The 26,431-nt window shown below is 43.9% G+C and overlaps 1 protein-coding gene across 28 annotated transcripts in view; it reads left to right on the top strand.

The window, feature by feature from the left end:
* The first annotated feature begins 313 nt into the window (after positions 1-313).
* Positions 314-26,431, top strand: part of TCF7L2 (transcription factor 7 like 2) — a 177,451-nt gene continuing 151,333 nt past the window's right edge. For 14 of the 28 annotated variants that reach the window (XM_065066993.1, XM_065066989.1, XM_065066988.1 and 11 more), the window contains exons 1-3: positions 316-1,226; positions 1,559-1,625; positions 1,814-1,938. In XM_065066993.1, coding sequence (XP_064923065.1) covers positions 1,038-1,226; positions 1,559-1,625; positions 1,814-1,938 — 381 coding nt within the window. In that variant the 5' untranslated portion in view covers positions 316-1,037. Of the gene's footprint in view, positions 1,227-1,558; positions 1,626-1,813; positions 1,939-26,431 lie in introns of all 28 variants that reach the window. The other 14 variants (XM_065066987.1, XM_065067008.1, XM_065066999.1 and 11 more) reach the window with 6 other exon arrangements.

The raw sequence follows: 26,431 nt of genomic DNA, 5'->3' as shown, positions 1-26,431 counted from the left end.
TGCACGGAGATGAGACGGTTATTAATACCCTGTATGTAAAAGTTAGTGCTTTCCAAGGACCGGGGGCTGGGGCACTCGTTTGGGTGCTTTTCCCCTCACTTCCCCCGCCCTGCAGCTCAGGGCTACAGTGCACATTTTTTTATATTTCTTTTTTTTTTTTTTTTTTTGCACCCCCCCCGCCCCCGTTTTGTGTCCCGCCTCCCCCAGCGGCCCCCCCGCAGCCTGCCCCCCTCCCCTCGCCCTCCCGCTCCCATGCCAAAAAGGATCATTGTTAGTTTCCTACTTCCCCCACCCTCCTCCTCCCCCTCCCGCGCCCCAGACCTGTTTATTTATGCAGACGTCACCGGGGAGCCCCCGCCCCCTCCTGCATCTCATTAAGTGCCTGGTGTGTTTCTCGCTCCCTGTCAATAATCCCGGATCCCAGACTTCTCCGTTCCTCCGGATTTCGATCCCCCTTTTTCTATCTGTCAATCAGCGCCGCCTTTGAACTGAAAAGCTCTCAGTCCAACTTCAACTCACTCAAACCCGAGCGGCACAGGCTCCCAATATCCGCGGCGGCTGCCCCCCCGTTACAGCTGACTTCTTGGGTTTGTTTGTTGCATTATTTTTTTTTTCTCCTGCGTCCCCCCCTCCCCCCCGTTAAATATTTTTTATTATTATTAATTTTTTCGCGAGTGCGTGCGCGGGTGCGAGTGCGTGCGCGCAGTGCACGCCGACCAGCTCCCTGGAAGAAAGAAAGAGAAAATCCCGAAGAAGGAAAGGAAGAAGCCTAAAGTCACTGGTGCAAAGGAGCAAAGAAGAGACATTTCCCTCCCCTCCTCCTCCCTCTTTTCCCCTCCCCAGGAGGAAAGAGAAGGGGAAAAAAAAGAAACTTTCACCTTGGACTCTTCTTTTTTTGGTGCAAACTTTCCCCCCCCTCCCCTCTTCTTTTTTCCTTTTTCCCCCCATTCCCCTCTTTTTTTTTTTTTTTTTTTCTTCTTTTTTCCCCCCTTCCCCTTTTTGCAAAATTGCTGCTGGTGGGGTGAGCCAGGAGGAAAATGCCGCAGCTGAACGGCGGTGGAGGGGACGACCTGGGCGCCAACGATGAACTGATCTCTTTCAAAGACGAAGGGGAGCAGGAGGAGAAGATCTCCGAGAACTCCTCGGCGGAGAGGGATTTAGCTGATGTCAAGTCGTCTCTCGTCAATGAATCAGAAACGAATCAAAACAGCTCCTCAGACTCGGAGGTACGGGGGAAGCCCCCCGCGGGGCCGTTTCGGGGCGGCGGGCGGGCGGGGGCCGCGCTGCCTGCCCGGGGCCGCGGCCGGGGCCGGGGGCGCCGCGCCGGGTCCCGCTCCCGCCGGCGCCCAACTTTCCTCCGCGGCACCAACTTGTAACGATGCCTTCTGTTTTGTTCTGTTTGTTTCTCCTTCCAACCCTTCTCCCCGCACCTTTCCCCTTCTTCGCCTTTTATTCCTCCTCTCCTCCCTTCCATTCCCCCCCCCCCCCAAAAAAAAACCCAAACACCCCACCACCCCCATCCCCAACTGCCCCACGCCGACCCCCGGCTCGCTCCCAGGCGGAGCGGCGGCCCCCGCCTCGGTCCGAAACTTTCAGAGATAAATCCCGGGAAAGTTTAGAGGAAGGTGAGTACGGCAGGCCCGGCCGGCACCGCCGCCCGCCCCGCACCGCCCGCCGCCCCTCCGCCGGGCGCCCGGCTCCTCTTTTTGGGACACTTTCTAAAAAAAGTTTTCCTTCCCCCCCCCTCTTTCCTCCCTTCTTTCCCTTCTGTTGCCCCCTTCCTTTCCCGCTCGTGTCTCCCCCGCCATGTTAGCTGCGAAGAGGCAAGATGGAGGGTTGTTTAAGGGCCCACCATACCCGGGTTATCCCTTTATAATGATCCCCGACCTCAGCAGCCCGTATCTGCCCAATGGATCGCTCTCTCCGACGGCGAGAACGGTAAGTGCCTTTTCTTTTCCCCCCACTCCTTTCCTCCTCCCCCCTTCCCCCAGCTCCCGCCGCCGCGCTCCCCGTTGCCCCCGCTCGCCCGGCCCGGCGCCCCCTCCCCCGCGCCGCAAACTTTCCAAACTCCGCGGGCCGCGGCGGGAGGGGGTTTGTTTACACTTCGCCATATTTTTTTCCTTTTCTTCTTGCTTTCTTTTTTTTTTTTTTTCTTTTTACTTTCAGTTTTGTGGGCAGTTTTCTGAAGCCCTTTTAACCTCCTCTGCGAGGGAGCGGTGAGAAAAAAAAACCCAAACAAAATCCAAACACCGCCTAATCCAGGCTCAAAACAAAACTGACAATAAATATAAGCAATCGGAGATTCCTTTTTTTTTTTATTTTTTTTTTTAATTTTCTTTCCCTCTTCTTCTCCTCCTGTTCTCCTTAGTCGCTCCCCTCTCCCTTTCGTTGGGAAAGGGGGTTATTTTCTCCCAGCCGAATCTGGGATCCGCTCCCTCCAAACTCTTCGTTTTCCATGGTGATCCGTCGCCTCCTGCCCTCCGTGGCGGCTGGGCCGGCTCCCCCCTCCCCTTTCCTTCCCTTCCCCCTTAACCCTCTCCTACCCTCCCCCCCACCCCCGCCTGCGGGAGCGGCGAATTTCATTGTGCCCCGCACGGGGCATCGTCCCCTCCCGCCCGTGGGCGCCGCGAGTTGTGTCCGGCCTCAGCGCGGCGGCCCCGCGGCCGGTCCCGCGTTCGCGGCCCGGGCCCGGCTGGAGCTCGGTACCGCTGCCCGGGCCCGGCGGGGCCTGGAGCTCGGTACCCGCGGTACTGCTGCCCCGGGGGCGGCGGGGGCCCCTCCTCACCTGGGCTGTGCCGCGGGAAGCAGCCCCGAAGCGGCTGTGTCTTGGTGTGTGCCTTGCGGTGCTGGGGGTGGGGAAGGAAAAACCTTGGGGTTAGCGCAAAGCAGAGGGCTGAGTCCGGAAACAGAAATCGCCTGGCTTAGCTCTAAGAACAACAACAACAACAAAAATAATCAAACAAGTCGAGCAAAATTCCTCCTGGAAGTATGCTGGCAGAAAAACAATTTGCTGAAAGCGTCCGTTTTTTTTTTGTTGCTTCTTTTTTGTTTTCCTTTTTATTTTAACCCCGGGTTCAGAGGCAGGGGTGTGCTTGTCTGCACGCCTCTGGGTGGAGGTAAAGCAAGTTTTAGCCCAGATCCCAGGAAACTTTGGGGTCTGCTGGTGGGTTTGTAGTCCCAGCTGTTTTTCTGCTTGTAGTGTCATGCACGGTGTGCTCTGCTCTGACATCAGATTTCTCAAATGTCACGTTTTCTTTCTTTTTAAAGAGTTTTAAAAATTTTTTTAGCTAAAATGGCTAAATCCACTGAGACCACAAAATACTGTGTATTCCTACCGGTGGGTTTAGCGCTGCCGTTTTGTTTCTTCTGGGTGTTTCTAAATCTGAAGCGTCCCCACATCACCATGTGTGTTTATGCACTTTTTTTTTCCTTGTGGTAATACGAGATAGCGATTTACAATAATAGACCTACTGTTTGGTAGATGTTGAAGCTGTACTAATGACTGAGGGCTTGGACAACTTCAGTGTATCGGATCTACAAGTGTTTTAGAGCATTAAAATATTAAACATCGGGTCAGTCTTGTTTTCACTTAGTAAAACGTCAGTAGACACAGATTAGTAAATGCAGAGTGACAGGGAGGTAGTAGGGAAGGTTTTCTGGCTTTGCATATAGTTGGGGCTGTGGAAGGGTTTCATTTTGGTAGCTTGTAAGGCTCCTCTTGCAAGGAGGTGATTTCTGGGACAGCAGCATAGGGGCAACTGCAGTTTGCAATTGTAATGATGGGGAGGGGAATTCAGGGGCTGAATGCATTATATTTTTCCTTTTGAATACGGTCGCCCACATGTATATGGATGATGGTGATGAATTCCAAATTCTATAAGCACCAGGATCCAGATGGCAAACAATCTTTGTTACAAATCACTTTGTTACAAATTGTGAACCTTTGTATTTTTTTTTCTCCTCCTCTTTTTTACCTTAAATGCATTCCACTGTTCCAAGTGCAGGCTGGTAGGAAGCACACCTCCGCTCTTGTATTCTTTAAGCATTTTTTCTTACAGCAGCTACACTTATTTATTTTCTCCTCATTACCTTGATTACAGATCCTTTTTCCCTTAGCATATGAAGATAGGATCCTTCAGCAGTCAGCTTCCCTGGAAGTATTCTTCCTCCCCTTGCTCCCCCACAGTTAAAAAAGGCCTCCATAGGAATGTTTGGTTTGTGTGAATTAAAAGTACTGTAGGAAAGATTACAGGTTGTTTTATTGTTGATATAGCAGGTGGCCTGCTTGTGTTATCAGATGGATTCTGAAAGGATATTTCCACACTCAATAGGCAGTTTTCTTATTTCCACATCCAGGCTCCAGCATCCTTCTCCTATCTTCTTAACCTTATTCTTTCACATTCCGTATGCTTGTTTGTTTGCCTGACACTTAATTATAGCCAAGAAAAATTAAAGTTGTTTATTTAGGCCTGAGAGCAGAATATTATAAAGATTCAGCGGGATAGCTGTTGTCTGTCTCACAGTTTTTAGGTGGATTCTTGTGCTCTGCTGTACCAGCTTTCAATTCCAGACGAACTAGATCTTTATTATTATTATTTTTTTTAATACAGATTGAAAAGGTACAGATGATACTGCATAATTATGACTCTTATTTTTATTTATGTCGTTTTTCCTGAAGCCATATTTGTTGAGTTTTAGAGCTCGCAAGGTAAAGAGGTGATGCAAATAAGTAGTAAAATTGTTTTTCCTTTCCTTTTGCTGTTGTAGAATCTTGAAGGTCTGTGGGTGTGGTTTTTTTTTTGTTGTGTGTGTTTGGTTTTTTCTTTTTGTTTTATTTGGGGGTGTAGCGGGATTCTTGTGTTTTGTAAATGTACCTGTAATTGTCTGTTCAAGAGCAAACTCGTGGGCAGCTTTCCTGCTACAGGAATGTGAAGAATTATGAAGTATCATAAAATCTGCTTATGATGAATAATACATTGTCTCAAGAATAATGCTTTAAATACTGCAAACTCTTTATAAAGCTTGATAGGAGTAATTTTATTTTGAAAAGTCAAATATTTTTTTTTCCGTGTTAATTTTGCTTTTGGTAATATACTGCAGATTGCTTTTAAGAAGAGATGTGTTGTTTAAGTTAGAGGTCTAGTCAAGGAGTGATGAAGTAATGCATCTGAGAGTGCCAGTGCCATACCTGCGCTTGCAGAGGGACTGGGGGAGCTGCTTGTTAGGGAGAATGTTTTAGGAGGACGTTTTCCTTTCAGAGCTGGAGCATAAAGAAGGGGTGTCTTTAATTTTTACCCTGAATTTAGAGCTTGGTTAATGTGTTCGGTTAGATGTGTTATGATTTGAGAAAACCCTGCTGGCAGATATTTTTATTAAGTGTTAGTGCATCTTCTTTTCCCCTGAATTGTTGCTTGCTGACTGAGGCTGTAGGAGTGCATTTGGTCCTGAAGTTTGGGAGCTGGAAATAGCTGTGGTGGAGAGTAGCCGCCTTGCCTGCGTTTTACGTTCAGGAAGAAACTTTTTTCTTTAATTGACTTGAAAAATGGGTGTTTTCCTTTATCTACTGAGTCAAACAACATAATCCTTCCTAATACAAAAGCTGTAGACCCTGGGGTGTGAAGGGTTAATGGTGGTCCTTTTTTTTTCTTCCCTTCAATTGTTTTGACAACACTTTTCAAAGTGTGACATTCCAAGCCCTTGCAATACAATGTAATATTACTGTAATTACACAGGTCATTACATTTTAAATAGAGAACAATAAAATGCTTATCGCACTGAAAAAGAACAGGTGTTCTTGCCCTTCTTTTGGTATTTATGCTAATTGTTTCTCATCTCCTTTGGAAATATTTATTGCTGGTGTGTTAAGGTTTCAGTCTCGGTGTGACAATATTAATTCTTTACTAATCTTTATGGTTGAGGTTTAATGTCTGCAGCATGGATTACAGTATTAACATCCACCAATAGTTTAATAATGTAGATACAACTTAGTATGTCAGCACTTTGGTACTTTATGATACATAGCTATTCAATGGAGAGTGAATTATTTGCCCTTTTTTTAATTGAATGGACATGCTTTTAATAAGGTTTCTGGACTTGTGTAAAAAAACAAGCTTTTAAGTAAGAACTGATGATTCTGTGGTGTAAGTCAAATAGAACCTCCATAAAGAAACTTTCCTCATGCTTAATTAGGTAGATTGCTGAATCACTCTGCTATATCATTAGCATAGCTGGTATACAATGGCAAACAGACCGTGTTTGTTATATCAGCTTCTTTACTGAAAATAAGTTATTTTTAACTCTTTTTTTTTTTTTTTCCGATAAGATTTCATTCTGGAGCAATCACTGCATTGCTTGGTCAATCAGCTTCTCTTTAGGGGGCTATGAAAATGAGAGAAAAGTTTCATGTTTCTGGGACCTTGCAAAACAATATAATGCAGTACTGTTACTTGAGTGTACAGGATAATTGCAGGACTGCACTTCATTAAAAATAATATTTGCTTTGGAAATCGAACGATTTTAATAGGTGCAGCAGTGGCTGATCTGTACTAAAAGAAAAATACAGTAGATGCCTTTCCAGGTTTTTTTGAATGCATTCATACATGGACTCTTCGTGTTTTTGTTCAAGCAAATATGTACTTACTTGTCAGTTGAAGATGGAGGGGGGGAAGGAGTATGCTGCAGCTTTCACTGGAGCTTGTAAACCAGATTGTAGGTAAAAATATTATAAATTTGTCTAACTGGGCCCCAAAAATCAGAGGAAAAAAAATGTGGTGTAGAGAAAAAGGACAGCTGCAGATTTTTTGTGAGGACGTGTGTTTCTGTACCATGACTAAAAACTCTGAGGACCTTTTCCCAGCTGTCTGGGAGTTATGTGGAAGTTGGATTATTGGCAGTTAAGCATGAGACAACCTGGATTTAGCAAATGCTCTCCTACACAGGAAGCAGATGACATTATCCTGGGGGAAGGGAGGAGATCCTGCTCCAGGCACAGCCCGGGGGGGATGCCTGCGCCCCCCAGCAGCCAAAAATGAGGGCTGGCCATAGGCACATGGAAATATCAAAGCGGTCGGGTTGTCGGTTTGGGCTATTTTTCCGGGTTTTTGGGTGAAATCAGGCACTCTGCTCCTACACTGGGGCTGTTGTGAGTTTTGCTTTGCGGGGGGGGGGGGGGGGTGTGTGTGTGTGTGTTGTGGGGTTTGGGAAGTTTAAAGCTCTGTTCCCCGGGGCGTCTCCTCAGTACCCCGTCCTGGCAAATATGTAAGTAAGCCTTAAAACTTTGACTTCTAATTGGGCACATTTGTGAAGGAAATGGTTAATTTTACAACCAAAGGCAAACTTGCACCTCGACAGGTCTGCTGAAAGAAATGTGCCACAGTCGTTTGCTGGCAAGCACTGCAGGGTCATAAATCCGCGGGGTTTATTTACAGCCTATAACACTTATGAATGTTAAGATATTTGACGCCACGCTGGCCTTATAATATCCAAGGTCCACAGACACTGGCAGTGGGTCAAATTTCTTTCACTAATTATAAGCAATGAGAGATGAAGTGTGTTGCTGGGGGTGGGGGGGAGATATGGAAATCCTCTCTCTCCCCACCCAAAAGCGAAGAATATTTCTGCTCCTCCTCCCAACTGCTGGTTCATGTTTGTGCCTTTTTTTCAATGTAGGCTCTGAAGTTTATAATTAACGCTTGCAGTGCTGTAGAGGCTGAGCTGTGTGTGACGCAGCCAGGCTGAAGAAGTTTAGCACAGCCAGTGTCCTTTACAGAGGTCTCAGCAGCGTTGGGCAGTGGTTCTAGATACCGACACGAGCAAACATTTAAAGACAGATGACACCTGGAAAAGTCTTTTAATTTTCTCACGGACCACTGAGCCAGGGGGAGAGGGAAAAAAACGCATCGGGTTTTACGCAAAAGGTGGATGCTTGGCAGTGCATATATTAGACAGTTTTGTGTGTATAAAACAGGGCCTCTTAAAAAGCAGCAAAAGCTCATGTTAATGGAAAATATGTGCTGAATGAATTAAGGTGTTGAAGTGTTTTTTAGGGGAGAAGCCCTGTGTCCTGCTGGAAGGGACAGTCTGGGATGGATGTGTAGGTCAGCGCAGGGGGGCAAAGGGAGATGTGCTGAGGCTGGTGTTTCGGGGGAGGAACACTGAGAGGGGGCTGCTGGAGAGTAATTGCAGGACAAAGGAGGGATGTTGGAGCACAAGGGGAAATTGTAGAAACTTGGGGGGAGGAAAGGCCAGTATTTGAATGGATGGTTGGAGGGGAAGCTTGGGATCTGGGGATTGACTCTTAAGTGTCAAGGTAGTCTGGGGCCCCGGGAGAAACGCTGCTTCACTCAGCAAAGCTCGTTATTCTCAGCTCGTTCCCCATTAAACACGCTTTCCTAGAGTGGACGTTCAGATTTGAAGTGCTGCTGTCTTGTCTATGCTGGGGTGCGTGTGTTTGTTTTTACAAGATACTGTGATTACTCAAATATGCCTCGGTATTACTTTTAATTTCTCTAGCGGTTGATTTTGGGTTCCCTGTAGGTGACTGTTGTGTTTGGAGACTAATTTAAGAAAAAGGCAGGGTTATGTGTGTGGTGGAAAGCTACGCTCTTTCACCCATGTGTTTTTCTTCTACAAGCCATGTAAAACCCGACTTAAGAAAAAAGAGGGGGCTGTCGATTTGGCCATTCCACAAATAGCTGTACAGTTTCGTTGAAGGTTTTATGCATTTCGCTAATCAATGGAGCACCGTGACTTATTAGCCCCTGGGGACAGATCGGAATCCCCCAGCACCACGCTGCGAAGCTGGTGTGGTATTGTACCTTTTTAACAGGTTATCAACAAGGATGTTCCCCGGGTTCCCAAGACGCTTCCCACCCCCCTCCCGCCAGCATCTCCCCCCTCCGATTCTTTCCGGCAAAATCTGTTCAGCCTCGCGCCTTTGTTTTAGGTTGGCTAAACCCTCGACCCTTATTCTTTGTGGGGTCATGCTCAGGCAACCGGGCAGTGCTGAATGAGTTAAGTCGCTGGATGAAGTTTGGCTTCATGCAACTAAATTTGAGGCCTGGTAGGCATTAGCAGGGCACAGCACATTTACAGAGCTTAATTAGTACGCGCTGTAATTGTTCATGGTCTGCCAGAAGGAGTAATGTTCAGGAAAAGTGGAGTCGTTCTTCTGCAGTCTTCAGTTTTAAAACGATAAATCACTTGCATATTTGTGCAGTGATTCAAATGGAGCTGAGACCTCTCCATCTCAACATGTGGTAAATTGTAAAGTCAATGAATTGCAGATGTAGGGTACAGCAGATTCTCTAAGAAAATGCAGAATGAATGGGGAAGGGTGATGCTATAAATACGTACTGAGAAGATAACTGGGTTTCTGCTTGCTGTGCCAATTATGATGTACTAAAGATATTAGCAATTTTGTTTTAATGCATTTATTTTAATTTTTTTAAACTAAATATAGGGGTACCACATTACTTCACTTGGTGAGGTTTTTATTAATGCTCCAGAACAATGGGTTTCATATGGAAATGCGTGTGATAGCCATATTAATACAAATTAATTCATTGTGGATAATGTTGTAGCTGTTACTAGAGGAGTTTATAATGATGGGACACTTGAGAGTGTGGCTGCAGCAACTTATAAGAGATGTTGTGGTAGAGGGTGCCTTTATATTCTAGTTGGGGGAAATGCTGGGATTATTATATATCTCACCATGGCATTTGATATCTGCCCGCAATTCCTTCTGACTTCAGAGAGACGTTTTGGGTGCGTTAATCCGACAACCAAGAGCCTATTTTAAAAAAGCAAAACGCAAACAAAACTATGCTGTACAGACTGACATCGTAAATGCCGTGTATTGTTTTATTTTGAATGCTGAGAATGTGTGTCACTCTTACTGCTGTGAAATCTTGTCTTCCTTGGGCTTGGTCCAAGATCCATTGAAGTCAGTGGAAAAAAGGCTTCTATTAATAACGAGGGGCTTTGGATCAGGCCCTGTGTGTCTTCAGCCAATGGCCAACTTCTTCAAAAGTGGATAAAGGTATTGAAAAAGCCAAACCCGACTAAATGTCAAATTGATATATTGTTGCTTCAGTGTCATCCTTTGGTCTTGGAAAAAAAATAATTAGTTATGTTTCCAGTGGTACTTTCTTAAATGAGCTCCTGCTTCTGCAGTATCTGGCTTCCCCATCTTGTCGGGATCAGGATTTAGTCCGAGGCCATGTTGCATGTCAATACTGCTTTTCTGATACGAGTAGGTGGATTCGTATGGAAGTTGTAAAAGTTAATGATTGTTCTCTGACTCATATGCTGCTGGTTTCAGCAAAGGAGAAATGATGACAGGAAAATGATAGAAATTATAGGAGACAAGTAGGCTTTGGTGAGCAGAGAGTGGATTTGCATTGTTTGAAATGCTTTTGCTGCTTGCTGAAGGAAGTGGAGAAGATGGGAGGGCAGCTTCTTTCTGTAGTGGGATGTTTCGGGTACCCAGCTCCTGCGGGTATTAGGCCAGGAGGCGAGGCTGAATTCAGGAGGGACTCTCTGCGATGTTAAAGGTCCCGTAACCATTTTGTTAGTCCTGTTGATACAGTTAGTCCTGCCTAACTGTTTTCCCCTCTTGGCAGAACACGTTTTGATGCCCTGGGCTCCATGGGAAGTAGGATAGCATGCCCGATGGCTACCAAGCATGAACATATAATTGTGCTCGACCAGTATCTCTCTCACAGCTTTGTGGGGCTCTCTAGAGATCTGTGGTGTGAAAGGTGCTGTATGCAACAAAATCAGTCCTTGCTTTTTAATTCACTGGTGATGGTGATGCAGCTGAGACACCAAAAAAAATCCAAAAGGAGGATGTGGGAAGTAATAGTTAGAAAATGCCAGACTGAAAATACTGCAAAGAGACTTTCTGGGGAATATGAGAGATTCTTAGATGTTGATACAATAGAAGCAAATAATCCTATTTTAAGAACAGGAAAGATGGAGAAAAAAAAAGTGTGGGGGGTGTATCTCTGAGCACATCCAAACTCCCACTGGACTCAGTCACTCCTTAAATAGTGATCTGGAAAAGTCAGAGGCTATAGGCTTTTCTATACTGGAGACAAACCACTACATTGATTTCTGTTTTTAACTGATGCAAATATTTGATAATGGTTCTGTTGGAACTGCTTTAAATCTTAGCCTGAATAATTTTAACTTGGTTAAACCAGTGAACTGGTTTGGGAGCACACACAGTAAGAGGTTTGCATTGGTTTAATTAGATTGAAGAGATTTATAAAACCAGGGCCACTGCTTTGACATAGACAAGGGCTGGAAGACAGCATATAGATGCTGCATTGATCTACACCCAGGCTGAACAGACTGCTGTTGAAATTACGCTATTATAAATGTTTGCCAATATTAAAGAATCCAGGGGAAGGTATGACCTTGAATGAACACATCAGAAGAATAAGATGGCAATCAGTGTTTTTACCTTTGTTTTCTCTGGGACATTGGCAAGGAGGTTTTTTTTTCCCCTTTGAAAGGGGTTACAGATTATAGTTGTCTGTCTGGAGCTGAAGTTTTTGAGATTTTTATTATTATTAACCAAATGTCTCAGTTTACTTCCGATTCCTGTTACCTTTCCCTTATGGGCTTTTTCTTAGTTCTTAAACCGCACCATAAAATGTAGCTTAAAGAATGTCTGTGTCAAAAAAAAAAAGAAAGAAAGAAAGAAAAAATACAAGAATAAAGGTACTTTACAGGAGCTAGTCACAAACATAACTACTGTACTGGTCACAAAACCGCTGTGTAAAGAATATCCACAGAGCTTATTTTATCTGGATAGCAGCTAAATATCTTTACAATCCCTGGGGTTATTAAAGGCCAAATGCCTGGTATACATAGTTAGTTTATTTTCCATTGAAATCTGTTGCTCAACTACGGTACTTTAAAGTGCTTTGTTTTTTAATTTCTTAAATATGAAATTCAATTTCATAAATATGGAATGAAAAAGTGAAAACTAGAGCGTGGGCGTAGCCGGGTGGTTGTAAATGGGAACTGGCGCTGCTGGTGTGCCCGGACACGAGTATTGGACTGGTTACGTGGGCACATCTGTGTATGTGCATGTGATGTATATTATTTGTGAACATATACTCGGTTATCAGGTGTCTATTCAATTTTAATTGACAATATGAGATTCCTGTGGTTACTCTGTGCACAGATTGCCTTGGGGCTCTACAGGGTTTGTGGGAAGAAAAGCCTTGACAAGTTTCCATTAAGCCCTGAATCAGGCAATTGGAAAAGAGGAGAATGAAAGGAGCTGAAAAGAGGGACAACTTGTTAGTGTTGCATTCTGCGCTTGCAACGAGAAACCTCTTTTAGACAAGAGTGGTTCTCAGGCCAAGAATTTCAAACTCGCGGAGAAACCTGTCCAGAGCACAAAAGTTGTTTGAACGGGGTGCAGAATTGTCACAGTAATTAGAGCAATCTCCGTTTACTGAGTGGCAGCTTTTATAAAGGACAGGGGATAAAGGGTTCAAATTCATCTTTCTCTCTCCGATTCACTTCTGATGAACTGCCTCTGTGTATGTATGTGTATATGAAGGAGTGTGTGTGTGTGGCCACATTTTCAGCTACTTATCATTCGATTGCCCTTGTTCTTAAAGAAGGACTTGGGTTTCTTCTTCCTGCCTCGAATGGCATTTTCAGGCATTTTGTTTTTATACTGGTACTCTGATTTGATATATAGAAATAAAAGGATGCTTTGGGGAATACACTTGTGCTCTGCTGGAGGGCAAACCCCAAATATTTCTCAGTTTCTCCTCCTATTCGGTCCCACATCTTTTGACTTTTAGAAGCAGTCCCATTACTTTTAATAGGATTACTTGTGGAAGCAAGAAGAGTGAATGAATAAGGCTCGGGCCCTTAAAGTTTATCCCCTTGCCACTGCAAGGTCTGTCCAGAGCTACTGAATCTGCTGGAGTTTTGCTGTTGTTCTTATTAGGAGAAGGATCAGGCCAGTGGCTTATGTGAGACCAGGCCTTGTGAACAAGCCAAATAAAACTGTAAAAATCAGAGTTGTTGCTGTGTGTGATGTAGGAGGGTCTGGAGGCCTTGGTCTGGTCTCCTTTTGCTCAGATGCTGCACAGGGAAAAATGGGAGTGAATGAGCAAGCAGTGTGGGTGTTCTTGCCCAAGGGAGAAAATGTGACTGCTAAATTTCCTGTATGCCTTTACTTTTAAAGAAAATAAAATAATAAGCTCCTTGATTATTATTTTTTTTTTTTTCTTTCCCCTTCACCCAGTGATTGTCCTGGGTGCAAAATTAGTCATTTTGATGTCCATTTACTTAGCTGTTTAGCCTTTGTGATTGCCTTTTATTTGTTCTCCCTGAAATAATGTACGGTCTCCGCTTTGTAAAGGTTTGGAGGTAGCGACCTTGGCTATTTTACTTCATCATTTTGTCAGTTGTTATGCTTCTCCCCTTCATTCACCAATCCACGTGAATGCAGAAGGACAGGAGCCCGTTAGGCTGAGGTCTTGTCTCTCGTGTTTCTGTGTATGGCTTTGCCTTCAAGGCCTGTGGCGTGGTTGGGCAGGCCTTGTGTTGAGGCCCGGCGAGTTTTGTGTGTTTAATTCAACCCCTCTTCTCTGCTGGAGACCTGGGATCAGGCAGCATCTGCACCGGGTTCCTGAGATAGGGAAAAAGGAAGGCCTTGCTGATGATTACAGAAACATTGTTAAAACTAACAGATACTCATGGCCATGAAAATTGTTAGCTCAGAGGTCGTGTGCAGTTTTTGTATACAGATTTACTTCTCCAACTCCACCCCTCTCAATTATATTCCACTCACTTGATGATGATGAAGAATTTGGCTGGATCTTTTTGTTTGTTTGTTTTAGTAAAAAGCAGATTTTATTTTATTTTTTTTTTTTTAATTTTTTTCCATGGAGATGGCCCCTCGCAGGAAAAAGCTGTGGAAAAATTGCTTGTCTTGGAGTTTGCTTTGCAAAACGCGGGTTGCCATTCAGCAAAGCACACTGCTGTGCGCGCATCCCCGGAGCACGCGTTCGCCCTCCTTCGCCTGCCTTGTCTGTGAACCTGGTGCGTGAATATATGAGGGTTTTCCGAACGTGTAGAAGTCAGCTTGTAGGTGCGAGGAGAAGTTGGGAGATGATGATTTTCCTGTCAGTAATGCTGAATTGCTTATGCAGTGTCGGAGCATAGAGCCGTGTCTGTGTGTTGGACAATGTCATGGTCAGGTTGAACAATGTCTCCATTTTTAGAGGATGCTATTTTGTCTCAACCATTGATGGTTTGCAGACCAGTTGTGATGTCTGCCATCCTGAAAGAGTACCCAGTGTGGTACTAATTGTACCAGGACTAATTGTTGATTAGGAGGTACTTGTTCCAAATTATGGACCTCTCTTGAACATGGCTTTCTCAGTCCTATCCCTTGTGCATTATTTACTCAGCTGGTAATTAATTTCTCAGTCTGGTAATTTGTCAGTAACTGGCATCTCTTCAGTAATGAGTGCTCTGTAGTAATTCTCCATCACTAAGGAGTAATTGCTGGCCCTATAAAGTCACTGATCTCTTTCATGTGCCAGCCGGATAACCTTTCCTGTTCGACTGTTGTGACCAAGTTATCCTTCACAACAAAGCCTAACTTCATCTACAGTTGATGTCCCAGCTGCAGCTCGATACATGGAGAGAAAGAGCTGGAGAAAGCTAATTTTCAGTTGTAGTCACAAACAGGACCTCATGACAACAGCAGAAGGCTTTTATTTGATTTTTACAGCTATGTGAAACCTAGGGCAGCCTAGAAAACCAGCTGTTGAGTTTAGTTGAGGCACAGCAACCAATGTCTTCTTCTCAGGCCTGCTTTTCTGCCTGGCCCTGCCTTGCTTTTCTGCCTCCCATTGGGGTTGTTTCTGAATGTGATGGTAAGTGGTTTGGAGATGCTTTCCTTTCCAGGAGCTGGTGGTGCAGATATGGCACTGATCCTGCACGTGTGCTGGGCTCATCTCCATGTCACCCCTCCAAAGAACTGTCCTCAGCCCAGCTGGGTCCATCCATTTGGGCTTGTAGGATTCTGGTTTAATTTTGTCATCTCAAGAGGGGGCTTAGAAAGTTTATTTTGGAAGTGAAATGTTTGGTGAAGTGGGGAGGAGGCTAAAGAGAATACTGGGAAGATGGTGTGAATGAGAAGCAAAAGTGTTAAATTTGTACTCCCTGCTATTGCTCTGGTTTGTGGATCTAAGTAGAAAACCAGTGGTTTTTGGAAATCTTGTGAGTTGCCTGTCAGCATCTGCACACGCCTAAATACCTTTTAAATTGGGTTTTGTTTTTTCAGTTCCTTGAATGTGTTAGCTAGTGCCACAAGGAGTGAGCTGAATTCTCACTCCTTCCCCCCCCTTGCTGTTGGAATTGTTTGTTAAATTCCAATTACGGGACTTGTTAAACACCTGTACAAACCCACAGCCATTGTTAAGGGAATAATTTGAGGACAATGGGGTTAACGCAGGTGTACGTAAGTGCAGAATTTGGATTGCAAAGTCTCCTTATTACTCTGCGTGCATAAGAAAGAGAAGGAAAGAATTCAGCTTAATTCTCAGATCCCAGACATAATTTGTAGGGCAAGCATTTGGAAGAAGGGTAAGTGGGGAGGGGAAGAAATGTCTGAACGTGTTCGGACATGGCACTGAACACCCATGAGATGGAAAGTTAAAAGGAAATAAACACTACACTCCTCTTTCCTCCCTACCTCACCCTCATACCACTTTCATGGAGTCACTTTTCAAGGTATAGCTGCATGAAGCTGGTTGGTAATCATCTTGCACGCTGATTGCCTTCAGAGTGATCACAGCTAAACCTGAATGTTTGCATGGAACTGAAGTATTGGGACACTGTGCTGGTTTGTGGTGCCAGCAATCGCCAACCCCAGTTGCACCCAGATACAATCAGTAAGTTGCATTAGGTGTATGTTCACGTGGGTATGCTCTGTTTGGTAGGCGCAAAATCAAGAGAGTGGGGCTGTTTGACTCTCAAGCTGAACGTGTGTGTGGTCTCCGAAGGTGACCTACTGTCTCATGCCACCAGAGTAACCCTCTTAAGATGGTAAGAACATCCGTAAAAGCAAAGAGGATGAAGTCCTAGTGTCTGTAGATCATCTCCTTCTGATATTCTGTTATGTTGATACAGAGACTTAGTTTTATGTAACTTAATGAATATCTAGCAATGGGTCATCTTTCTTTGGGGTAATTCCAGTGAAGGCTAAAAGAGGTTCATGCAGAATGAAAGCCAAGATCCATGTCCCTGCTGTCACAAGTGGTTATAAATTGAGATTGGTTTCTCTTGCAGTTTCATCTTTCTTTGGTTTATTTCCTACTCATGGGAGTTCCTCCAGGCAAGGATCAAACTTTCTGCATTATCTTAAGTACTCTGTGAATCTGGGGTACAAGAAACTAATAAAGAGGAATAATTATTAGTGTCTAGATAAACATTCAGATCAGTTTATCCTTTCAGTGATTTGCCTGTTAGAACTAATCTTGACTGCTACAAATAGGTTTGGTATTTGGCATTTCAGATTATGTAGGAGGGGAGAAAAGGGCTGTTGCCTGTGAAATGGTTCAGAAGTTACTTGCTGTGCTTTTTCAATGAGTAATAACTCAGCTGAGTAACATGATGGGAGTCTAAGGCATGGACCTGTTTGATCAAGAGAAAATTGGGTAGATCCCCATCTTGGTCATGCGCTAATGTAACTGTGCTAAGAGGAGGACTATCTTCCAAACACTGTCAGGCAACCTGGCTTATACTGGAGAAACAATCTTTAATATATGTTAATTTGAAGTTATGGAAATGAATGTTTCTCACTGATTTGAGGCTATCCAGAAGGTGCCTAAAAATACTCTTTCAATGAGGTTTCATGGTTTGGTCACTGGAGACAGGTATTTTTCTCTTTAGTGAGTAGTGTGACCTTCTGCCAAAGAGTGTAGTTGCACTAAGATAATGAGTAGTGATTTGTCCTAGAACTAAGTAAATTAACCTTCTCAGTTGCAAACTGTTGAGTTGATTTTGTTACTGGCAGGTGACGTAAGTTAGTGGTTATAGTGGTTCTTTGCGGTTGTGTGAATTTCATTTAAACAAATGAAAATTTATGGGTGAAAGACTTAATTTCCTCCTTCTACTTGGATTCTTTTTTTTTTAATGAGTGTATATACACTGATCTAATGGAACATGAAAGTGGCATTGGTATGATTTTTCCACATGGTGTTTGCCAGTGTAGATTGCATCGGTGTGTATTGTTTTGTTACTGCATTACTAGCATTGTGTGCCTGCCTTAGAAATCTATATTGTTCAGCCTGTTCCATACTAGGTACAGTCACTACAGTATATGTTGTGTTTAGTTTGTTGGATAGCAGCTATATGGGGTAAATCATCTTGGAGTTCACTGGAGGCCCCTTTTATACAACTAAATAACTTCTTTCTGCTAAGCTAGTGAAAATAGTTTCTTTACCGGGGATGCTTGAACAGAGAAGATGGGCAGTGCCTGGCATCTTGTTCTCTCTGATTCCAACAAAGACCCAGGTCCAGCATTAGCGGATTCTAACTCATGTTCAAGGCCAAAACCAGGGGAATAGGGCTGTGTGATGAATGATCCTACTCTGCTGAAAAAAGCCAAGAAGTGATGTCCCATTAGATGATGAAGCCACAGGAGCAGCTAACATCTGGTGTCATTTGAATGCTTTTACAGCTTGAAGGAGCGTTGCCCACCCAGAGCCCCAGACTTCGGATTTCATTTATACTTCTGTGCCTGCAAAACCCGACAAGCAGAGCCCTTCATCCAAGAATTGCAGTAGAAATAGTTGGTTTTAATCAAATGAGCCCATCAATGTAGTCAAAAGTACCTAAATATTGGAGCAGTTAAAAATGGGAGAGGAATTCCATCTGAACTAAAATGAAACTGGCTTTGTGTAGTGTTTTTGGATGGCTTAACAGCTACAAATTTATTAAGATATGATTAGCTACTTTTCAGGATAACTGTTCATTTTTAACGTAAAGCTGTCTTTAAAAGCCTCAATAAATGTTTGCAGATGTTATGCAAGTAGCACTGCAAAACTGTGCTGTGAGCTTTGAAAATAATTAAATGGATCTGATTACGAACCAGGGGTTTGGTGCTGAAATCTGGTAGATTAATACCTGTTATATATATAAACATAATATATTAATATCTCTATACCACTCAACATCTATAATCTATATAACACCAACATCTATATAATATATTAATACCTATAATATATGCATACATATATATGTGTGTGCCTACAGATATTTAATATGTATGTGTGCATATATATAAATTTTTTTCTGCACCTTTGAGGTCGTGACAACATTTGAGAATCAAGCGCCTGATTATTTACTTGTCATTTGGAGGATCTGTTTTAGGGGAGGGCCTGTCTGTCTGTACACAAGCACTGCCATTAGGCGCTCTGCTCAGCGGTCATCCTTTGTATGAACACCCCATGTGGTTTCCTCTAAGTCACCTGGTATTAGGCCGTTTAAAGACAGGCCTTGTAGCTGTGCTTGGTGATCTAAAGCTGTGGACATGACTCTGACCAGGTAGTGGTGTTCTCCTGGCTCACTGTTGTGAAGGCTGCTGCTTTTATGGGAGAACAGAGGCATTTCTTAGAGAGGTCTCTTCATGTGGATTTTTCTGAATCCATGGTAAACTGGGCTTTACTCAGAAGACCTGTCAGCTGCAGAGTCACCATCAAGATGTGATCCACTGACATCTGGAGCTCTACGAGTAGTGGTTGAGCTTCTGAGACTCATGTTGTGCACAGAGGCAAGCGAACTGTGTGTTGGTGCTGGCTGGTGTGATAACATCTCCCTGATGGCAAGGCCATGTAGAACTGCCAGTGTGATAACTGTGTGTGCTCTGTCCCCAAGTGTGCTGTGTCCTCGTGATGGTTCACCGTGTTTCATAGTGCAGCAGGGTGGTCCTTGTTGGGAAAATCCTGCTTGAGTCTCAGGCATGCTCCTTGACATTATTCCTCGAACAAACAAGAGCCTTGAAGCCAAAATGCTCATGTCCTGGCTATGTCCTGCTCCGAGGGAAGGCTCACACCCAGAGAGGATCACCCAGCACTGGGCAGTGGACTGCTCTGCAGGACAGGGTTGAAGCTCAAGTCACAGCTGTAACCCTTTATAAAAGTTCCTGATGAGAGTTTGGGCCCATGATATTTAAATATGCCTGTGGTAATATAATCAGCTGCCACCCACTACTCAGCTTCTAAGTTGATCCTAAAATAACCTTTGGTAGCATGACACATGCGAAGCTTCCCTCCCCTCCCATTTAATCTCCTGTATGCAGCCCCAGTGTAATGTTTACATGACAGTCATAAGGAAGGCTCTGTAGGTGTATCCAGGCCTTTTATGAGAGCATGACGTGACATCAGTTTCTACATTTATCTCCCTGCTCCTTGACGTTCTTGTGTCTGCTGTGCTTTCAGTTTTGAAATGAAGAAAAGTGGTGTGGAGCTGCCCTGTCTCGCCGACAGGGCGTGAGCTTCCACTTTCCCAACTTGCTGAGTGCTCAGTGTCCTTTCTGAGGACACATGATTTGGACTTTCCCTCTTCTCTCTCCATTCCCCTACTGATGTTTCACAAGAATAACAAGCCACCAGTGGATGTTAATGGCTCCATGCATGGGTGTGTGTGTGTATATATGTATATATATATATATAGACTGTCTGGTTGCTGAGAAGATTTTATTGGCATAAATTTGAAATATTTACAAGTGGCAAATTCACTGGTGAGATTATGCAGACCAGACTAAATGAGCTCTGAAGGGCATTTATAACACCTTCAGACAACCAGCCTTTTCGTTCATAGCAAAGGGTTTATATGCATGTGTGTGCATGCATATATATAGAGAGACATACATAACTACATTTTAAATATATATCTATGCCTCTTTTCTTTCTCTGAAATACAGAAGTAGCGTTAATATTTCTGCTGCTGGCTGTCCATAAAACACAGCAATCCTGGAATGATAGGGAAGCTGTTGTGCAACTGCAGTATGGGGATGAGTGTAATTAAATCGGTGTTTGTAAAGTGACATTCCTAGATGGTGGGTGAGGCCCCCCTGAAGCTCCTAAGGGATTGTAGGTAGCGGTGGGGTTTCTAAGGTGCTTTGCCAGGGTTTGATGGTGGTGGTGGAATGCAGCTTGTTGGGCCAACCCTGGTAACACTTCAGACTCGCAGTTCTCACAGACGGCACGCAAGAAATATAACTTAAAATCCTGGATTTTCTTTGGCCAACAGCTTGAGAGGGAAGAGAAGGGGAGGAGGGTGGAAGAGTGGAGAGCAAGAAAATGCCCTTTTGTAGTAGGTTTAAACAAAACAACATCCAAGAAACACTGGAGGTTTAAAAGCTGTTTGGAGGGTTTGTGTGTTAGAAGTAGTCCCAGCTGAGAGACATTGCAGAGCAGAGTTCAAGCAAGGAGGCCAAAGGTCCAGCATAAATATAGTTTGTCAGATTGTTGCTGAAATAAATGAACGTTATTCAGTGGAATAATCATAAACACGTATATGGCATAAATACAGTCATTGAGTGGTGCTAAAAAATACTTAATGGCTTGTAGTCATTGTGCCTTTGGACCTGGAAGGAAAAGGGTGTGATCCTGTCCCAATTGTAATCAATGAGCCTTGGTATTGATCTACAGGAGACTTTGTGAATGCAGAGAGTGGGGATGGATGATATGGATTAACGGCTGGGGGAATAAGTCATCGATGAACTATTCTGATTATTTAGCTTTCATGGTAGCATAGCACTTGGTGCTCAGTTGCTTTGTGATTTTTAATGTATTGTCTTAAATCCAAATGAATGTTTAACGAGGCTGCGCCTAGTAATTTTACAAGTAGCCTTAGGAATTCATTCATTATGTAAAAGCATTTTGCACAAGAGCTGAACTGCTAGGAGAGGTGGAGAGAAGGTAGGGCAGCCTGTCGAAGAGGACACCTCGCTTGGCAGAGGGAGAAGGATGATGTTCCTTGTCTGTAATCCGACTTGCTTTTTAATGTCTTTTTATTGGCTAATCAATGTACAATAGGAATCCATTCCCTGGTCAACTTAAGCACCACTTAATTGAGAAATAAATGATAAACCCATTATGCTTTGCTAGTAGAGAACATTTCAGGGTGATTATGGATTCTCTGCTAAATTTTTTGGCATCCCTTGAGTGAGACTAATCGTCTTCCCTCAGGGCGGCTCCACAAGCTTGGGTCACATCCTGGCCTTGATGAAGCCAATGGGAGTTCTCCTATGGATTTTTTTTTTTTTTTAATAATGATTCTAAGGAGGGCCATTGTATACTAGTCTTTGTCTCTGGTGTTCTGCTTTCCCCTGAAAGCGAGGACCTACTTTGACTGCTGTGCCTGTTTGGTGAGCTCTTGGCCAAGGCTCTTTGCACAGTGGTACGGATGTTCTCCATGTCTCTGAATCGAGTCCCTGTGTGCTGGAAGGCTGCTCTATTGGCGGCTCTGCCAGGGGATGGCTGTACCAGCAAAACCTCAATGCCGTGATGGTACTCGGGCCGGTCCAGTGCCCTCTGCTCCTCCCAAGCAGGCTGACCTGAGCTCAGCCGCCACGGGAGAGCGGTTCCAGCGCAGCCATCCACGCAGCCCTGGGACAGGGCCCTGATTGCTTGGAAAAGCTGTGTTTTTTTTAAGATCCAGCCTTTTGCCAGGGTGGTGTGTGCCCTTCGGCAGCCAGCGGAGTTAGCAGTCACAGTGGGTATCGTGAGCCCGTTAATGAGGAGCTGGACGAGGGAGTGCTGCGTTAGGCAGGAGCAGGGCAAGCTTTATTTAATCGGCTTCTCAAGCCCAGTCTCTGGCTACGACAGCTGATTTGCAACAGAAGCCGTCAGGGCAAGCTAGGAGACAAAAGCCTGAAGATGTATTATTCTGCTTGGCTTTGAGGCTTTGCGTTGGCTGCTAGCGATAGCCGAGACTTATTAAATTAAAGAAAAAAAAAGCGCACTTATTAGGTGCTCTGCTCAGTTCCTGCTCATGGCATACACTTTGGGCTGTGCTGATCCCAGTGCTGCATCTGAGGCTCTGTCAGCACCCATCTCCCTTTATGCCAGGATGTCAACCCGACACCTGTGCTCCATGGCTGGAGCTGAGCCTGCTTGGTGATGGAGCAGGAAGTCTCCTCTTTTGAGGGATCATGACCTGGGAAAGGTCTCCCTGTTTCGGAAGAATGAATAGATCTAAAGCATTTGAGAAACTTTCCATTTGTCTTCACAATTTCTTGGATGCTGGTGATTTTTCCTGGTACTATTTGAGCTTTGCCTGTGTGGGACTTGTGGTCTTCATTTGCTTTTGCAGCTATGTTGACAATTAGTGGATTGCATTGCTCTTATTTCTGCCCTGCTGAGCCCCGTGCTAGGGGAACAGCCTGCGTGCGATTTATAAATAAATATTTATTATTTTGAGTGATGACTGAGGGAGAGGGTATTTCCTGGCTGTGAATGACTGGCTGGAAGAGTTGGAATCCTCCAGCTCTGGAGTGCCAGGCAATGCCCAAACCTAGAAGTCATTATTACATTTTTTCTGCTGTCACCCCTGCTCTTCTCTCCCGTGCAAACCTGTGCCTTGTTCCCATGCCAGCTTGACAAAAATAAACATGCTGTTAAAATTGCTTCCCACCCCCAGCCCCCGCCATGCAATTAAGTGGCTGGTTTGCACAAGGACACGAGTAGGTTCGTGGCCTTGTTGCAGATAAGGGTGACGAGGGTCTGGCCTGGAGACATTGCCCCATACCCACAGCTGTCAGTGGGACAGGAGTAACGGTTGCAAAATTGGGTCCCAGTTCTTGCCACAGCCTTGTCTGCTGCCACCTCTTCCCTGCACAGCCCGCCTGGGTCAGGCGCTGCGAGCGTGCTGGAGACGCTATGTTCTCTTTCTGCCCATTAATCTGAATGTTTGGGGCACTGGGTTTTCTTTCTTCGTAGCTTGACAGGCACAAATCACCATATGATGGGCTTGTGTGGGAATTGATGTCTTTTGAGTGGTTTTGGAGTTTTTGATTGGGTGCTCCTGAGATGCTGGGAAGCCCTCCAAGGGAATGACCTGTGGGACTGGTGCCAACTGTACTTTCAGAAGTGACCCAAGACACTTGGAGCCGTTCCCGGTGTTCAGAATTATATTGAAACACCAGCATGATGAAAAAACAAATGTAGAATTGCTAAAGATCCAAAGATTGTGTGAGCTGTCATAACTCTGCTTCAAAAAAAAACCCCCAAAAAAACAACATAAAAACCCCAGTGGCTCTCTCGTGATTTACTTCAGCTGAGCATCAGGCCATCATGAGTTTGATTTGTCTCTATATACAAGCCATGCATTAGAATGAATTAAAAAAAAAGATGAAGATGAAAGAAGTACTTGTAATTTTCTGGGGGGACACACACACAAAAGGCGGTGATGGTATCCGATTTGAATTTTAGTGTAGAGAACCAGAATGATGTTTTCCAGATTCCAGTAAGGTTTTAATCCCTCTGCTTTCTCTCTGTGCAGAATTTCCCCTTGCCACCTCTAGAAGGAGAATATTTTATATACCATTACTTTAACTGCTTTTTGATCTGAACTTAATCATCTTCTTTTACAATGTTTAGGTTAAAGAGGTTTTTATGGTGTTCTAGTATTGGCTTTGAAAACCTTTAGTCACTGATATCTTTGTTGCTCATTAAGTACATTTTAAATTTTAAATGAAGACTTCTATCTAAATGTTGGTTTCTTTTGGTGGAGATCTTTTTCTAATTATGAAAAGACTTCCTACATTTTCAGCCACCTAGCTCGATTTTTCAGTTAAATGATGTACAACAACTAATATTGCATGTTAGTATATAATTTGAGACAAGATGATTTTGTGGAAAATCTGTTAGAAAGTGATTTTTCTTTCTGTTCCTCTATAATAGAAAGTATAAGAGAAAAACTAGCCAAGGCATTGATCACATTCATAGTTAATAGTATAGATAGTGATGTATATCGCTGTTTAAAATTATCAGTGCTTTTTCCCAGATAACCTCATGCTTGCAAAGGGACCTGAAAAACATGAATGTGGGATTAGATTCACTTGTCCCTAAGAAAATAATGTTTATTTTAACTTAAAACAAGCTTTCTTGAACAGATTTGGAGAGGCAAATTACATCTTGTCTAATTGGCAACATCAGCTCTCCAAGAAATGCGTGATATTTTCAAACTCAGAATGCATGGTTTTGCCTGCAAATATTTTTGAATGTTATTATGTGAGCTGAAGCATTTCTCTAAAAATTGAGACTTGTGGATGTTTTTCTCCTATCTCTCCTAATGTATCTGAATCTGAAGCCTTTTCTAGTGGTGGCTGCCCAAGTTGAGAAGCTCAGGGCTTCATCTTCAGCTTTTTGTAAAGGCCTCTGCCAGTGCCAGTGGGTTTGTGGATGTGTCACCCACCAGAAGAAAATACTCTCATTTCTGCATCCCTCTAGAAAATCTGACTTGCCTCCGAGTTTGTGTGGCTGCAAAGCTTGGGTAGCTCGCACCTGCCCCTCAGGTGTGGAATTTGGGAATCGTTGTGAGGCTTGTGTATGCATGTGAAAGGTGTTTCCAAAGTGCTGCTGATGCTTTGGGGCAACCCCCAGCCCTTCCATTAGCCGCGGTGCGGCAGAAGGCAGAGAAACCTGCACCCCCGGGTGTCTCCCAGGGCACTCGCTGGGCAATGGGATGGTTTTGTGTCAATCGAGTTCCAGCTTTTTTTTTTTTTTGCCTTTTTTTTCCCCGGTAAGTATTTGTTGATTGAAATTGAAGAATTGTAAGCACAATTCATCTTAGCGTACAGAGAGCAGCGGGTGCGAGCAGCGCTGACTGGGACCAGACATTGACATACGGGCCGTCATCAAACTAATTGTTGTTTGAATTACCTGTTATGATCCGATGACAAATCTGCTTCGCTCCTGCCACTGGAGCAGAAAATGTAGCTTGAATTGGCGTGATGTTAGCAAGTGTAAACTGTACTTCAACAAGATGGATAAACCCAATTATGGGGCAGACCTGTAGAGAGAAAATCCATTTAAATCTCGTAATGTTAAGCAGAGCTGTGTTTAATTCATTTGGACCAATTTGCGAATGATATATGAGTGTTGGTGAACATTAGTCAAAGGGAGAAGGGCTGGGGAAAGAGATGCAGTGCTCCGGCAGGATGGCAGAGGAGAGCTGCACCGTCTCAGCGCTTAGTGCTAATGGCTGGGGAAGGCTAAAGTGACAAAAAGATGTACTAACTGCTCCTACGAGAACAGCCCAGTGTAAATGAACCAATAAGAGAAACATACGGAGCAGAACGAAGGTGTAGTATTTTTTCTTAAAACTATTGATCTCTCCAATTGACAAGGAAATATATGTATAAATTGAAAGCAGCATTTTGTGTTGTTTTTTATTGTTTTTATTTTTATTTTTTTTTTCTTAAACTGACATGGTTAAGTGTGGTGGATTTTTTTTTTAATATTTTTTCCCCAGCTTCTTGGGCTTTTTAAAAGATGTGTCAAAACACAAGGGAGGGGGCAAGATTTTTTTGGTTTTTTATTACTTTTTCATGAACAAAGGGTGGGGATTGATCACTTACTTGTGGTGGTTAGTGCTGTGATTTCCTTGTGGGATGCATCTAATGTGTGCTTATTCAGAGGTTTTCCAGCTACAGCTTTCCTTATTTTAAAAGAAAATTTAGCACCATGTTGTGCAGGCAGATTGACTGATGTATTCCAGAGGATGCGGATGTTGTACAATAATGGCCTAAGAGGCTGTCACTGGTTATTTACTGCTTTAATACCTAAAATGTGTGTGCTAGGCTGTTGTCAAATGCTGAGGAAGATGCAAGCGAACACTCTCATGAAGGAACAGCTTTGGCAAGACGGAGGGATTTGAACAGCGAATGTACTTGGCTGTTTGTGGTCTTCCGTGGGTTCCAGCAAACCTAACCCACATGCACATGTTCTGTCTCCTTCGGGACAAAAAAGTATCACATTTTCTTGTGTTACTCAAGTGCCATTCCACAAAACTTAAAGCAGAACATAAAGTGACAGCGTTCTATTTGCATTCCTCTTGGCCTGTGCACACCTTGCTGCGCGTCCACCTGCCTCCCTTACATCGCTGCTTTACTCCTACAGCTCCTGGCAGGAAATAACATGGAGAAGGGAACCTGTCCCAAGGTACAGGCTTTCATGGTCAGTTAGTCCTTTTGTGGCATTTGTCGAGGCTGCTAAAGCTGGAGTGAACACCCAGCTGCTGATGTGTAGAAGTCAGGAAGTCTTTGGTAGCTCCTCATTTCTGGTACACCTGAAAGCTCTCTGTGGTAACAAGTGATTCTGCAGGACTTTTTAATTAAAGTACAGGGAAAAGAGATGATGTTCATTTT

The sequence above is a fragment of the Columba livia genome, chromosome 6 (assembly GCF_036013475.1).
Source record: "Columba livia isolate bColLiv1 breed racing homer chromosome 6, bColLiv1.pat.W.v2, whole genome shotgun sequence".
Lineage (NCBI taxonomy): Eukaryota > Metazoa > Chordata > Aves > Columbiformes > Columbidae > Columba > Columba livia.
Note: the sequence above shows the minus strand (reverse complement) of the source record. Positions and strands in the feature narration are given on the sequence as shown.